Here is a 16,910-nt window from a genome sequence, read left to right on the forward strand (position 1 = left end):
TGGGGTGTCATTGAGTAGTGGGGTGTTGTTGGGGAGCGGGGGTGTCCTTGAGGACTGGGGGTGTCCTTGGGGAGTGGGGTGTCAGTGTGGGGTGTCGCTGCGGAGCAGGGGGGTGTCAGCGGGGAGTGGGGTGTCAGCGTGGGGTGGTGTTGGGGAGTGGGGTGTTGCTGAGGAGCGGGGGTGTCACTGGGGTGTGGGGGGTCGTTGGGGAGCGGGGTGGCGGTGCGGAGCGGGGCGGGGCGGTCGCCGCGGGGGTGCGGGAGCTCTGCCCGGGAGGGGACGGGGGGGGACGGACGGGGGGACGCGCTGCGCCGACGGTAACGGCGCGAATGAGCATCGGGGCCCTCCAAGTTCTCCTTTCCCCCCGCGGAACAACCGCCCCCGTCGGACACGGCCCATCCGCGCCTCCCCCGGAGCCGGCGGGGGGGTCCCGGGGCGGCACCGGAGCTCTCGGGGGGGTTCATCATCCCACCGCCCCCCTCCCCCCCCCCGGTAAATCCCACCGTGCGCGGGGCCGACGCCGCCTCCGCGGTATAGCCCGCGGTTAGGGGGGGGGCGGTGGGGCCGGGGGGGGGGGGGGGCGGCCCTGTCCCCATCCCACCCCTGTCCCCGTGTCACCCCATCCGCGTCCCACCCCCAGCCCCGCTCCGGCTGTACGGCCGCCTCCTGACGGGCGCCGCCATGACGCCGTACGGCCGCGGGAACCCCTCTGGGGGCCGCCATGCTACCTCGCGCATGCGCGGTGGCCGGCGGAGCGTCTCCATTGAGAAGAATGAGGGGAAAGGGGCGGAGCCAAGGCGTGAGGAGCCGCCGAGGGGGCGGGGCTACGCTCCGGGGCTCCGGCCATGGCCACAGTGGATGCCGAGGTGAGTGAGAGCGGCGGCGTCCATCTACCCGGGCGGGGGGAAGGAAGATGGGGGAGCGTGGAGTGGTATCGCCCAGGGCCAGGCGGGTTCTGTCGGAGGCCGGGAGGGGGGCCGTGCCCCCGCCGCCCCATGGTTCAGTCCAACTCCTCTGAGGGGAAGAATGTGGGAGCTGCTGCCATTGTGTGTAGGGGGGCCCGGGACTCTGTATAAGTAACACCCCTCCACGGTGAGTCAGTGGTATGGGCCATACAGGTTCCGGGGTTCCCCCCCAATGGGAGCGAGTGCGTGTGGCGGGCGGGGGGGGGGGGGAGCGGCGAGGGCTCCATCCATGTTCCGGGGCTCCGCCCCCCTCCCCATGCGGCGGGGCGGCGCTGGCGCGGCTCCATCCAGGGTCCAGGGCCGGCCGGGCGCGGCGCCGGCGGACGGGCCGCCGTTATGAAGCATGCATAGTCCCGGGCGGCGGGCAGGCGCCCGCGCGGGGGCAGGCATGAGGCATGCAGAGCCCCGGGCCCCCGCGGCGGCGGCGGGGCGGCCCCGGCCCGGCCCGGCCCGGCCCCCGGCCCGCCCCCGGTAGCCGGGCCCGGCGCACCGGCGGGAGCAGGCCGGGGCCCTCGGCGCTGCCCTGGGGCGCCGCGTCTAGGAAAGAGGGGCCGAGGCCGCCCTTCCTTTGAGGGGAAAACTCTTGAGTTTTTCCTCAGAAAACTCTGCCGATTTCCTCAGAGCGCGCCGGGACAGCCCCCCACCCCCAAGCCCCCCCCCCGGCTCTCCTCCGGCCTTCCCTCCCTGCGGCCGCCCCAGGGGGCCCGGTGCATCGGGCAGGGGGGAAAGGTGGCCCCCGGGCGGAGTGGCGAGCCCTGGGGAAGGGGGAGGGATTGTGGAAATACCGGAATCGCAGCCGAAACCCCCGAAGAAAACGCAGTTTTGCCACGCGATGGCAATGGGCCGTCGTGAGCCGCATCCGTAACTGTGCCCCGCGCACGGCCGCGGCCGCCCTGCGCCCGCCGCGCTGCCCTGGCTTTCCTAGGGAACAGAAATTCTTTTTTTCCCTAAGCCCGTCTGCCCTCAGGTCAGCGCCGGACCGCGGCGCGGTGGCCGCCGAGCCGTCAGGCGCAGCGCCAGCGAGGAGGCGCCGGCGCAGGTGCGCGTCCCCGTAGGAGCGCGGTGGGAGCTGGAGGCCCTCCCGTGCCCCATCGCCGCCCGTCGCCGGATGCGGTTACGGAGCGGCATCTCCGGAGAGCGGGGTGGCACCGCGCCGTGCAGGCGTGAGGGGCTGTGCTCAGCCTTTCCCAGAGCGCTGTGCTGCGGCAGGGAGCGCCTGCCCCGCCTGGGATGGAGTTTGTAGCACGGCCACGCAGGTGGAAACAGCGGTTCTTGGCAAAGGACTGCAAAGACAGCTCAAATTTATTACTTGGGCAAGGTTCCCATCATCTTCCGAGTTGAGTTTTGCCCAAGGCGTGCTGCCTTATGCTTTCTGTTCCGTCACAACTGCGTCTCAAGGCCTGGTGGTGCTGCCCTTCCTTTGTGCTTTTGGAGGGGATTAGGTGTTAACCTTGTCGTGAGATAGAGGAATCAACTCTCAGGTGCTCCTGTGACTCCGTGGTCCGGTTTTGCCTTCAGCCACCTCGGTGAGGTTGCTTTCAGGAGGATGGTATGGCTGTAACCGGGGCAGGAGTTGGCTCGTAACTCATCAACTCTCAATGCACAGGTTTGTCTCAACGCTACAGATGCACACCTTTTATTTTGGGCAGCATCCCCCAGGAGTCCTGGCTGGGTTTGCTCTGCTTGCAGAGCATTAAGAAACGTTGATCTTAGAATCAGGCTTAATATCCACAGATGTTGCCGTGGATTATGGGGAGGGAACGGTGACTTATTTGGAGTTTAATTCCTCCCCTCCCCCATAAACTCAGTTTAATCTGAGGCCAGATCTGCCTTTGCTTATACCCCTCTGAGGCCAGAGGGGAGGAAGTTGGTATAAATCAGGCTGGAATTTAGCGACCAGAGGAGATGCTCTTTGCTTCCCCAGTGCTTGTAGGGGAGAGCAAGGGCTAACACCCCAGCTGTGGTGTTCTGCCATGTGCAAGATGGAGCATAAACGACGGATTATTGCACTTGGTCAAGAGAAGTGCGGAGGTGTGTTCCTGGGAGGAGATATTTACTTGGAGCAAAGAGCTGGGTGGGAGTGGGCGGGTTGGAGGAGCGCTGTCTGTGTGCCTCCTGGCAGTCATTTAAATCAAGACAAAAGCTTCCAGTATAGAATAGCTTCTTGCCAAATCTTAGTGTTGATGAGCGAGGGAGAATCTCTCTGAACACTAAGTTCTGAGCTGTAAACTTTGGTGGTGGTTCTCTTCTGTCTGCCTTACTTGGAGGCTGCCCCAAGTAATCTCTGTGTTTTGGGACAAACAGTTGAGCTGCCAGGTAAGTGGCTGTGCTGCAGTCATTAGGTGCAATAACCACATTGCTGCAGAGAAACCTGGTTTTGGTATTGGTTTTCTTTAGCAGGTATCTTATATCTAGTCCAGTTTGGGACTTTACGTATTTTAGACCTACTGCGAATGCAGTGCTAAAGTTTAAGGAATTGAGTTTGTCTTGCTTAGCCAGTTTTATGATAGTGCAGGTTCATTGAATTTGATGCTGCTACTCCAGTTTGCATCAGCTTAGTGAAGAGAATCAGCTGACCTTGTGTTTGTGTGTTTCCTAAAATGATGGTTTGGTGTGAGCTTGAAAAGGGAGGTTTGAAGCCACGATGTTTTTCCTCAGGCTGGTGCTAACCTCAGGAAGGCTGGTGCCTGCATGCTAAGGAGGAAGTAAGGTGTGTGTGTGGCTTTGAATGAAGTGGTTCTCTTCAGAAGTCACACTGCATTTTTCATCATTTTTTTCCCCTCCTATCTGTTCTGATCTGTAACATCTTTTTTCTGGAGATGCAGCTTTGATCTTTAAAGTGAAGAGACGGCGTGCAAGCCACACAGAGGACTTATTTCCCCACTGCTCAGCACCCTCAGCTGAGGCCGGATCTCCGACGAGTTCAGCACCCAGCAGCTCCCCACCTTTTAAAGGCGAGGACTCGACAGGCTGAGCGGTTTTGCAAATCAGGCTCGCGGTGCTAAGGCTTTGCCCTGGCTTTGATCCTTGCTCTCATCCCCTCCGCCAGCTGGTGCCGGCAGCTCTGTAGGCAGCCCCTCCGCCTGTTCAATGAACTCCCTACTGGATTAAGGGGCAACATTCACTCATGTCAAAGCGCTTCCTATTCACGGGCCCCTGGCTGGAAGGAGGTTGCTGTAATAGGCCACCGAGTGCAGGAGTGATAATAGGAAAAGCCAGGACCTAATGAGCGGTGCCTTTGAGCGGTGAGTGCGTAGATGATTTCTTCAGTTTCCCACTTTCTGTTTTGCAGGTGACGCGAAATCCAGTGCTTCTTTCAGGCCTGCCCTGCCCTTCCTCCTCTCTCATTTACTCCTGCCAGCTGATAGCGCAAGTGAGGAGGGGGCTTTGCTTTCCCAGGGCTGTTGCTTTTAATACGGAGCCTGTTTCAGTAAGCTACATCTGCAAAACTTGGTACATTTTAAACCCCATCATCTTTCCTCCTTTGTGAGCTGTCTGCAAGCCTGCGTGTTTTGATGGCTGCAGGACAAGTGTTTTCCTCAGTCTCCTTAGTGCAGTGAGGGATGTTGATACTACATTGACATGAGCACGGGAAAATGACGTGCGTTTCCAGTTTGTTGTGGTGTTAGATTTCTTCTGGGGTACCAGCCTTAACACAGTTTTGCAACGTTTTAGCTGCATCTTTGTATGAAAAAAGGAAATATTTTTTTTCCCCTCTCTGATATTGAACACCTATTAAGGAGAGTTTAAAGCTGTATCAGTTAGGGGCTTTTGCACTTTGTTAACTTGTTAAAATTGCACACTGCCCTGTCCATGACAAAATTTTACCCTGTGCCAAATGGATGCCAACATTTACTTTCCTAATGTGAATTCTCTCATGCTGAGCAAGCTATGGGCTAGCAAAGGCCGTTTGGGAACTCATCCTTTTTTTCCACATAGACAAACTTTAAATAATAACAGAATAGGCAAATATGACTTCTGAAGTTTTAAGAAAGCCTTAAAAGTGCCCTTCAGTTGTGTTAAGCTAGTGTGGCTGAGATGAGAAAGCATCTGAAGAACATTTTGTCAGTCAAGGCAGAATCAAAGGCCTGGTTTATACTTTAAAAAAAGCTCTTCCAATATAATTATGCTGGCTGGAGAGGATGATTTTTCATTTTTCCTTCCTGAAATAGTCACACTAATAAAAGTCCTAGCTGTGGATGTAGCTGTATTAGTTTAGAGGTGATTTTAGATCAGGGTAGCTTATTTTTTGCTTTCCAAAGCAGAGGCTTGGTCTACATTTGAGAAGTTTTGCCGACTTAAGTTATCTGTCCACGAATGCAAAGAAATTGTGCTCCCCTCCACCACAGCTGTGTCAGCAGAAGTCCTGGTAGAGATGCAATTACCAGCAAAAACCCCAACAACAAGAAGAAAAACAAACAAGCGGCTCTTCCGCGGAGGGAACCGATTTGAGCTGCGCTGGCAGATAGAGCTGGATGGGCACTCACCTTGCAAAGCGCTGTGCCAGCTGATGGAGGCATTAGCATCCCTTGGCGCTTCGTTGCCACTAGCAGAGAGTGATGTACTGGTACCCCGGGGTGTCACGCTTCCAAATGTGCATGAGAGCAGCTGATATCGAAATGATTAGGGACTGATACTCTTGCATTGCCACTGATCTGAGACGCTGGTCTGGAGCCTTGCTCTTTTATCAGCTTGCCTGACGTTTCGTGATCTGTCTCTGCCCCTCCTGAAGCTGGGGCAGTGCCGCCTGCGTGGCCTCTCGGCTCCCGAAGTGGGGCAGTGGAGGGCATAGCAGAAGGCCGTGTTCCTCTTGCTTTTCCCTAGCGAGATGCTTTGGGCAGAGCGCAGCTGGTGCCTGTGGTTTGGGTCACTGGGTCCCAGAAAAGGAAGAGGTGAAAGGGGGTTATGTTTTGTGCAGGACTGTGAGAGGTTCAAGGGGTCTGTTCAAGTGCTTTGAGACACGTTTTGCTGGAGATTTCCCCCTTCTTGATTGTCATGGAAGCCAGAGGACAGTGGTGGAAGGCTCACCTGGCTGTCTGTGTCTCAGGCAGATCGGGGAAAAGTCGTGTGAGCCTGTCCTCCCTCAGTGCGTGGGCAGGCACGTCCCGTCAGCGATGGCTGGTGACTGGTTGAAGTGGTAAAGTAAATCCGACAGGGAGTGGAAGTTTGCTGTAGCCTTGATGACTTAGCTTGGCTGCCAAGCTCTGTCAAATGCATATAAACCCAGAATAAACTGCACTTATAAAAGCGCTTGATGCTGTTATTGCTGTGTCTAAAATAGAAAGGCTTTCCTGCTTTTAATTAAAAATTTCTAGCATAGGCAAAGTATCAAGGACACCCGGCGTATCCTCTTTTCAAGTAGGAAATGTTCTTCCAAGAGGATTCCTGTTCCCTCCATGCCCAGCCTGATCCCCGCCGTTGTCTTGCCGTCTGCCTCCATACCGGCTCATTCTGCCCGAGTTTACATTTAAGGCAGTTTGGTTCCACGGAGGAGTCACCGTTCAAACACGCTGCCTGACATAGACTGCAGGCAGCTGCTGAGCAAGGTGAGCCGACACGCGGTGTGGGGCTGAGCTGCTTGTGTGTACAAGGGACGGACTTGGGGGTGGAGGTGAGCTATTAAATATTAAATCCATCCTTTTCAGAGTCATATCTCCTTCTCAAGGGAGAGCTCTCCGAGGCAGTGGTGAGCAGTGTCAGTTTAGGACAGGGAGACGGTGAGTGGGATGGACTGGTAGAGCAGAAAATTCAGGTCCGGTTCTGTTTGCATACGGTAATGATCCTGCAGAGGCAGCGCGCAGGAGAGGGAGGAAATTTGCAGGTGGAGCAGCTGGGGAGGAAGTAAACATGGAGCAAGATAACCAGGCTGACATGGATAAAGTCAGAATAAAGCCAGGTAAGTGACTTACGCCATTTGTTACAGGGAAATGTAAAATTATGCAAACAGGGATAAAAATAACCAAAGCAATTATAGCTGCTTGGGTCAGCTAGGCCAGTCCACGACCCAGGAGAAGGGTACAAGCTTGCCGTGGCTACAGCATTCAGAACCAACAGCAGAGAACTGGGCAACCGAGCAAACTGAGGTGGGTGGAGACAATAGTGGTGCCCAAAGACTACACAGCAGCCCCATTACCTGTGATTTGGGGCAAAGTGCTTGAGCCAAGTCCAGGAGGCTTGTGATGCTGCAGAAAGACGTGCCTGCTTGTGCTTGTCTCGCTGCTCAAAAGAAGAGGAGCGTGGTGCTTATTACTTCTGAGGATGGAGGGCAGCCAGGGTGAACCTGCTGGCCCGAGCCATCCGTAGAGCCCAAGGGAACGTAGCAGGAGAGCACAGGCACCTCCGTGGAGGGAGAATTGCCGTCCAGGTGTCCGAACTGACATATGCCATGCTTTGGCCTTGGTTAGGTTAAGAGGAAAAGTCTATGCATTGTTCAGAGTGCTATTTCAGATTTTTAATTAATTTTAGAACTCAAGTGTAGGTGTGGACAGATATATTTTAGCATGTTGACAGGCAAAAGGGAACCCCGGTCTCCACAGGACTGTTGGCCGTGACCCATGACCTGCGGATGCACTTGAATGCAGCCCTGAGTGCAGGGAAAACCTTTTTTTTTCTTTTCTTTTTCTCTCTCTCCTTCTTTTCCTTTTTAAGCATGAGCTCCTGGATTCTTGAGAATCTCAGCTACCTTCTTCCTCTTCAGTCACACATTTCTAGTCCTTGGAGTTTCAGAGGAAGTTTTAATAACGTAATTTCTCCCAAAGGCTCAAAGCCAGTAGGGAAATTACCCAAATGTTTTTATCCAACTTCAGTGGTAATTGGGGATGCTTCATACTGCTGACCCAGAGCATTCAGGAGGTATAGCCAGGTGCTGTCAAAAATTGTAATATGGTTTCAAGAAGTGGGAAATCAAACATGCACAAGGTAGAAGACTTAGAAAGGATTAATGGGTTTCAAAATTACATGCTTCATCCAGCTGTTGATTTGGGAATTGAAAGTACGCCTGTCTCAATATCAGGAGATGGTTACTGAAACGTGGCATTCGGCGGTGTCTAGTGAATGCAAATGCCCAAAGGCCTTTGACTTCAAAGCCGTGCCCTACCTCCAAACTTACTAAAGGTTTTGATGTGGCGTTAGCTCAGCCCAGGTGTGAACAGCTGGGCAGCCAAACCATAGATTTTTTTTTTTTTTACTATTTCTTCCCTGTAATTTAATTTATCCTCTCCTGACGATCTCGGTTCCTGGGGTGTTACCCAAGGCATGTTTTCGTGCTGCCCTTGTCTGAAGTTTATTCCCCGTGAGTTTTACTTTTGGCATGTGGAAGGGACTTGTGGGAAGATGCTGGAAGCTGGCAGTGCCCTGCAGCTCCTGCTGGCTCCCCATGCCCTGCGCGTCACCGGCCACGGCTGCGCTTGGGGTTTGGGGGCTGGAAGGGGCAGCACCCCCTGCATGGAGGCCATCAGAACCCGCGCTAAATAGGAGATGGGTGTTTCAGTCACTTCCATTTGTGCCACCTGAGAAGTTAATTTAGGTTTTTTTTGATGCATTTCTTATGTCCAAGGGGGCAGTAGCAAATTTACACGCTGTCAAATGTGGTTTTATGAGTGTAAAGAAGAGGGTATCGGTATTCGGGAGATGAAAGCATTAACCATCAGGCTGTGAGCTGGTTTTAATGATTCCATCTAGTATCCTGTTGGCCTGCAAGCTCAAACGTAACCCCCCAGATTATGAGAACATAAAGCATGAGTCTAAGTGTTTTATTAATTGAGGAGCTTTATTAATATTTGATAGATTAAATCAACACCCAGAAGGCTTTGCAAAAAGCACCACTGCTGAACCGGCGACCAAGGCATTAGGTGTTTTTAATTGCAAACTTGTTTGTAATAGCTTTTGTCAACTCTGTGTTTTAAATGTTAAGGATCCATGAATTCCATACATTAGAAATCCTTTTGTTCTTTGGATTAGGAAAGGTATTTTTTAGTACTGCTGGGATGCATTGTTTCAAATTGGTGCTTTAATGCCTCCTTAATATGCAAAGATGATTGTTTGTAAGCAAGTGTCCTATGGGACCTGGAGATGACATCTGGAATATTTAGTCTTTTTTTGCCACACTTCGAGGAGAAAAAACGAATGTTTCTTTAAAGATGGCCTTCGGATGAGATGTAATATTTACTCTTGCTGTAGTGCCAGATCCTGTAGCTTTTGGAGCGTGTGTGGAGAGGCGAGGTGAAGAGCCATGCTGTCTTTTAATCAACATCACCCCCTGTACCAGGGAGACGCCATCAGTGAGCAAACAAACTGCTACTGAGCACATTTGCTGAAGATTTGTCTGCTTTGGCTTCTGCGAATTTACAGTGGGGAGAGGTTGGCGCAGCCTCCAGCTCGCAGCCTTTGAAAAGGCCAGCGAGGGGGGATCAGATTCTGTCCTGGTTATTTCCACTTTGTTTTCCAGTTGCTGCAGAGTTGTATTTCCCATCTTTTTTTTTTTTTTCAGGTTCAGACCAGGTGTCTGTCACACACAGTGTACTCTGTGCCTAACTTCCCACATTTTTGGGATTTCTTTGTCTGCGAGTTTTATAGTCCTTCCCTATTGCAAGTACCCTTTGTGCTGGTGACATGGGTATGTTCTTGTGTTTCTAAGAGTTTAGCGCCTTTTCTCATGCAGCTCTATGTTGATAGCACATTGGTTGGTCTTAATCATTTATGGCTTTTATTAAAAACTTACTGCTTTGATATTTTCTCAAATCCACGTCTCTAGACTATCCTCATGGAGGCTGTTTTATAGATGTAATTTATCTTCTGCCCCTGTGTGACAGCAGACTAAATTTTTACCTACCGCTGCGGATGCAAATGCTGGTGCTTTATGCAATGACGAGATGCACGTTATATTGCTGTTGCTGCTGTTTGTCCTGGAGCTGTGGCTCGAGGCTGCTGTCGACAATGACACACGACACAAAGATCCTCCTCGCCCCCAGCCAGTATTCGGGCTCAAATACAGGTCCCGGGGTGATCCCAGAGGCAGCCTGGCTGCGGAGGAGAAGGTCAGGAGGTGATGAGGAGTGAGGGTGGTTTGTCAGCTCTGAGGCTTGGCTCACGCGAGGAAGCTTTACCGGCCAACTGGCCTTTCTTCACCGGGCCTTTGTTTCCAGCCACGCTTCTGATGAAAGGCAGAAACAGCAGCTCCTCCATTGGCTGCGGGAAACCACCTCCCCATGCGGCACAAGCCCTTGACGAACACGCGCTGCGGCCGAGTGCCAGTGTGGATGCGCTCTGGTGGCAGAGCTGCGTTGGCAGCCCCGGGCTCTCGCTCCTGGGGTGCTGGCTCCTGCCAAAACAGCCTCCTGTGACTGCAAAGGGCAGGCAGCACGGAAGGAAAAACAGCTGGGAGAGGGGATTTCTGCCTCAAAATGCACCTAGCCGAGACATCTGGCAGCTCACTCTTTGCTCAGCGAGGGCAGGCAGGCCCCAGGGAAACAGCTCGGATATTCTCGGTGAGCTCCCAGCAATAAGGAGGTTTGATACGGTTCCCCCCGCAACGTGCTTGTGGTCCAGCAGCACGGTTGTGTCGGCAGCTTGAAGCCGACGCAGAGCCGAATATTTTGCAGCAGTGGCCAAAGAGCCGATTGCAGGAGGCCCCGTTGTCTATGTGTATTTATACATTGGATGCCCGGGGATATTCTAAATTCTTCTTTAAATGACAAAAACTCCTCAAGTGGGAGTTGGTGCGGAGCTGCCAAGAGCTGCTCCTGATGCAACAGTGTCTGCTTTTAGAGAGAAATGTAAATGGTGACATGAGGCCCCGGTTCCTGCCTGCGTTCCCTGACGAGTCAGATATCTCAGCTTGCACTGGGATGGGAGTGCTGATGCAGTTGCTGATCGCTGCCAAAGCAAGGAGTCCACACGAGGAGATTAGACAACAGTTCTTTTCCCTGCTGGGTGCTCATTAACATTTTCTTGCTGATGTATTATTAATTAAGCTAATTTTTATTGCCCTGTAAGTATAGACGGTGCTGCTTTGCAAGCACAGAACATAACCTGCTTGTTTCCCAGAGCTTCTGAAGTATGTGTTGTGCCACGTGCAAAATGAAAGTACTGGAAAAACTGACTGTGTGGTTGAATATGGAAGTAAGGTAAATCTTTGGGTTTTGTTTTCTTTTTTCCCCTCTTACTTAGCAGGTGCCCGGCTTCATGGCTGGCTGGGGCTGGTGAATGTGGAGCTCTATGAGCAGAGAGCTGGAAGTGCCCTGTGTGCAGAATTAGTGCAGACAGATAATAGGACTTAAGAGTAAGGAGAGTTTGCAACACTGACCCTTCATAAGACAGACGATTACATAGACTAAAGTAGAGTATTACATTAAAAAGAGTCTTGGGACTTGATCCAAAAAACACAGAGATGGGGGAGGGCTTTGCCATGAAGTTCAGTGAGCGCCGCGGCTTGCTTGCAGCATACCCGAGCAATGGGGCAGTCAGCAATTTAAACAAAAGAATTTAAAGAAGTGTCCAAGCGAGGCTGGTTGATGGAGCCTGATTATGAGATTTAGAATTTGTCCCTGCTGAAAAGCTGCTGTGCCCAAGATGACTTGTAGTCTTGTTAAATGCCAATGAATTGAAATTCTGCTAATTGGCCTGGCATTGCTATTGTGGTGCTTTGTGTGCTGCGTTGTGGTGGCCCTGCTGTCAGCAGCCTGCATGCCTTAAAGGTGCAGCCGTGCGCTGCTGGTGCTGGTGTATCTGCTGGGGAAGGGGTGTGCTGTCGTTGCCAAATTCACTATTTCAGATCAGTTTGGGGTCTGTGTGTTTGGAAGTCCCTTGAGTCTGCTGAGATGAGGTGTGTGAATCCATATGGGTTGGTGTCTTGTGGGGTCTGCCAGGTGGCCTCTTCATCCTAACACATGCCTTTTGTGCCGGTTTGTCCCCCAGGATGAGCAGAGGCTCCCACCTTTGAACGTGCCGGTTGAACGCGGTGGCTGGGCTCTGCAGCCTGTGCTGCTCTCCAGACTCTGTCCCTGGGACAGGCTGGTTCATGTTGTGTTCCCTGTGATGCTTTTTCCATCTGTAAAATGGAGGTAATATTTTTACAAAGTTGTGGTGTTAGAAGCCTTTAACTGGAAGTGTCGTAGAAATGCAGAATGTTAATTTTTAAATGTACAGGTTATTTTCACTGGGTGAAAGTTACATAAGTCAAAATGTTCACAATTTTATATGCTCTGATTTATGTGCTCTGGTTTCTTCATTCTCATTCCTTGAGAACATGGGTCAAGCTGATTAAGAGAAATAGAAAACTTCTTCTAGAAGCACTTTGTAACATCTGAACTATTTGTGATCAAAGTGAGTATGACTCCAAACGTCCAACACCTCTTCTTTGGACATCTGATAGCAACATTGGACTTTATCTTGAAATTGTGATCTGTGATCTTTCACAAGTTGTCTTATTCCAATCTTAAATTAGGCCTATGTAGCCTGTTCCAGCCTATGCAATTATTAATAAACTTAAGTAATTATGGCATCTACTGTCTGGTCATTCTGTGCCCCTTGCTTGGAAAGATCCACTTTTAATAAACAAATCCACTTGGACAACCTGTCACTGAATTTTCTAAGGTTCAGGAATTTTCTAAGGAGGTTCAGGCCTAGTTTCACAGTGCGGGTAAGTGAGGGAGAGCAGAGAGGGGGCTAAGAGGGCTGGAGCCCCCCAGGAGCATCCTCTGCCGTGGGCTGTGCCGTGGCCACGCAGCCCAGGAGTGCCCGTCGCCGCTGCAGGTTCCTCCCGGCCACAATCTGGCTGCGGCTGCATCTGACCTTGCAAAAGCACTGGGAAAACCTCTGCTCTGTTGGTTGATTCAGTGGGGTTTTTTTTGGTTTTTTTTTTTTTTTTTTGAATGAGAAAAAGCCCTTAATATTTTGGCATGCATTCACAATGCTTTCTTTTATTCCATGCGTGACAAAACCATGTGGTTACAGTCTCTTGCTCAGCCTGAGTAGGATCCACTCCTTCATGGACTGCCATCAGGAATTTAAAGCGTATTTTAAACCCCATTTAAACCTCACTCTCCAGCAGGTCCACTTTGTTTGACTCCGGGCACAAGAGCGGGAAGGAGTGTGTTATATTGAGTACTAGAAGTTAAATTGCATGGAAGGAAAATCAACCAGCATTGTTATTTCACTCCATTATCAGAGCTTTGTGAAGGTTTGGCCAATGTAGGCTACGGTTTCTGTTACCTCTAAATATCCCTGAGTGTTACATCGCCAGAGGAGCAGAGGCAGAGGAAAGATGACATTACCTGTTCTTTGGGTTTTCAGCCCTGCATGTCTCAACATAGTGCTCTGTCAGCATTGTCGTCTGGGGACTGTTAGACATAGGCCACCTCTGCAAATGCATTTCCAGGAATACAGTCGTTCCCCCGTTGCTTTCTACAGGAATGCTTGAATCAAAATTTTTGTTATTCTCCATGTGAATTCAGGGCCTGTTTTCCCAAGCTTAGTTTTAGAGCTAATCTTCACGCAGACGCTGCCATTATCTTGGTGATGTGTCTCCTCCCCTTAACTCACCGGCTGGACTGTGGCATTCGGCACGTCCGTCTCCCTTGACATGAGAATGCTGTATCGCGTTGCTGCCTTCTGGGCTGGGCAGCACATGGGAGGACTGGTTAAAATCTCTCTCTTCTCTACGAGATCCTATGAGTTGCTTATGTGACAGCATCAGCTTCTCCAGGGATGTGGTGCCCAAAATTACATAAAACCCCTTTCCTGTCTTGACAGCCCCCCATGAGTGTGCCAAGTGGTCTACCTGTGGCACAGGTTATTTCTGGGAACGCAGCTCGACGTGGGAATGAGCCCATGGTGCCTCTTGCCACGGTACATTGCAAATCCAGATCAGACAGAAGAGGAGCACAGCGGTGTGCTGCTGAGTGCTCTGCTCTGTAATTACATAGCGCGGCTAGACGGGTAGGTTTTGATCTTGCAAACATTTACACAACTGACTAATAATTACTAATATGCCATAGTATTCAGCGTTACAGGGAGAGCTGTTCATCGGTGACGTAATGGCTCGGATGCTGGCTGCATCGTGGATATAGGATTGCACGTCTAAGCCCTCGATGTGTGGGTAGGCGTGAGCCATGCCTCCATCTAGGAATGCTTCCTTGGTAGGGCTGTGCAGGTGTCTTGCAGCGGTTGAGCGTGGGTGCAGTTTTGCTGGTACGATAAGGCCTCCTGAGTGCAGCAAGATGCTTCCATGGCATGAAGAGCTCCTGGCTAGGGGCTCCTGCAGAGGCGCGTTCCTCGCAGCCCTCCTCGGCAGAGCAGAGAAGCCAGGAAGCGGGAGATGATGGTGGGGTGTCTTAGACAGCAGTTGCGAGTTTTCAGCCATGAGCCATTGGATTTGTAGAAATAACTGTTGACAGGATGATTGTGGCAGTTCCTTTGCGTGTTGAAAGCTATGACTATTAATTAAGACGGTACTGTGAGAACTCATTTACATACAGCTCTTAGCATATACAGACTGAACCTCTACAAATCCCAATTAACATACAGTTAAAGTTAGCACTTTGTACTGGTATAGCTAATTTGTGTGAAGATACAGGGCTTGGCCATGTCAATATATGCACACTTATGCTGGTGTAAATGTGGCCGTGCTGCACGTCATGTAAGTGTGTTGACCCAAGTCACGTTTGTAGAAGTGTGTTTATGTTGGTGTAACTTTGAATATGCTTTGAATTGTCTCAACAGAACTCTCATGCTATAAAGGATGCATCTATCAGGGATAGCTAAAAAGATGCAAAAATTGTGGATGGATCAGTAATCAGGTTCTTGAATTAATTTACTTTTTTTTACATTATACTATTTCAGTGTTTGTCATTCCATGTGGTTTTATGTGTCTTTGTTTGGGGTTTTCTTTCTTTCTTTTTTTTTTTTTTTCTTAAATGGGTCAAATGGGGAACAAGCTATTTTGGAAACATGCAAATGAAAAGCTGGAATGTAGATGCCAGTGGAGGTGAGGCTGGACTATATCCCACTGCTCATTTGCTTTGCGTGCTGTGGGAAAGGTATGTTGTTGAGCAAAACAGAGGAAGGCTCAGAGTGCGGAGGAGGCAATGATTCTCCCAGAGTTGTGATCAGGATTGCTAGGAGGCATCTGAGCATTGGCACCTGGGTGGTTTGGAAGGTTGCAGTTGCAGTCTTGGGCTATTGGGGCCCAAGTTGCAGCAAAGTCCTTCAGTTTTCCCGAGGGCTGGATTCTCGCCGTGCGTTACGGCAGGCTCGGGAGTGTGGGACTTGGCCATCCGTTCCCACAGCAAGGCCGGTTCTCGGCGCTGTGATCCTCAGGAGCTCATGTAACTTCTCCACCTTTGAATTTTAATCCAGAGGGTGGAGGAATAATGCTGCTTGGTTGGTAACCTCTACAGGTGTTAGAAGCCAGGCCAGCTCAGAGCCAGGCTTTCAGCCTTACTTCCTCGAAGCTGGTGCTGCCTTTGCTAGCCATTGTGCTCATTTTCATAAGCCACCATGAGAATTTTTCTCTGTCAGCTTCACTAAACCATTTGCTTAAGCTTTGGAAAAAAAAAACCAAACCTTTTTTTTTTTTTTTTTTTTTTTGACTTTCATACCAAAAGCCAGACACCTCCAGGACTTCCTCTCTGTTATTTCTGCTTAGTTTGTCTGGGTGGTTTTTAATCCCATGCCAGTAGGGTATAAGTGTCTGTATAGCAAACATGGCTACTGCAAGTGGCCTGCTTTCCTTAGCTACCTCTCAGAGCCTTCTGGAAGCAGTCGGCAGACCAAAGGTTGAAAGCCACTGGTGTAGGTGATAAGAAGTCCAAGCACAGAGGAACAGTTCCTGCTAAATGAAAAAGGACTCCCTTAAAAAATGTTTGGTTACCTTAAGAGACGAATCAGAGTTAGTCACATCCTTGCAACCAGCGTGGGGCAAAACGAATCCACATGCATGTGAAGAATGAGGATCTTCTGAGCTCTTCCAAAGTTCTCCAGTATCTAAACTGGTGCTGCAGACAGCATGATGCGGTGAACACAAACCACCATGGACTGATTTTGGCAGTGGGCTGCAATCACACAGAAGCCTGCTGTTTACTATCCTCCCCCTCCCCATGCTGCAGTGGGTAATACTTACAATTAGGGCACCGTGCACACATCTCTGTAGTGTCTCCATGCTGAAGGTGCTAGAAGGACCAAAGGAAAGTCCCTGAGTCACTCTGAGGATTATTTTCTAAAGCATCCATATTCATTGACACTACGTGGGCCACTGATAACCTCTGAAAGGTGCTTTGGAATACAGTGAGACCCCATTAAGCAACTAATTTTGTCTACCCTGCCCAAGGAACTTCTGGAATTTAACCTAAATTGGATTTGTCCAGTGAGAGGTAGTCTGACCACATCTCCTTCTGCGAAGGCAACCTGCTAGACATGCAAGCAGGGATTTACTTTGCCTTAATGGAAAAGTCTGTCCCCTAATTCCCGCCTCTCTGCACCTAAGTCAGCTGTGGGGTCTCGGACTACTTGTGCTGGGCATGAAATAATGGATCATGATGAAGAGGAGCAATGCCTCGGTCAGTCATGGGGCTCCTGATGAGAAGGAGACATGGGCCTGAGCTGCTGTAATTTCTTACTGAGATGATGGAGTTGCTACATTATCATTCTACCCACCTAAAGTACTGGAGATGTCAGTTCCCTGCTCTGAGAGCAGTGTCTTGGTCCCGTTTCACATTCTTGCCATCTCCTTGATAGCATCCTTGGTGGGGCCATGGAGCTCTTGTGTTCTCTGCTCCAGTTTCTAGCATTTCTGCTCCAGCAGCACTTTCAGACCCAAAGCAGTGGGATCCTGGTGCTGACACAATGCTGCGGTTTAAGAGAAGGAGGCAGAGCACCACAGGTGATCCCCAGCTTTTGTGTGAAACGGTCACGCCTTGAGATGGGTAGGATGAATGGCAGGTTGTGATA

The 16,910-nt window shown here is 50.8% G+C and overlaps 1 protein-coding gene across 1 annotated transcript in view; it reads left to right on the forward strand.

Moving 5' to 3' along the window:
- Positions 1–845: 845 nt before the first annotated feature.
- The window catches only part of EHMT1 (euchromatic histone lysine methyltransferase 1), a gene marked incomplete at its 5' end in the record, with an annotated part of 123,386 nt that continues 107,321 nt past the window's right edge, over positions 846–16,910 (forward strand). Inside the window, one exon of the mRNA XM_082492695.1 lies at positions 846–866. Within this exon, the coding sequence (XP_082348821.1) occupies positions 846–866 (21 nt within the window). The remainder of the gene's footprint in view (positions 867–16,910) is intronic.

This window comes from Vanellus vanellus (genome assembly GCF_965231255.1).
Source record: "Vanellus vanellus genome assembly, chromosome: 18".
Lineage (NCBI taxonomy): Eukaryota > Metazoa > Chordata > Aves > Charadriiformes > Charadriidae > Vanellus > Vanellus vanellus.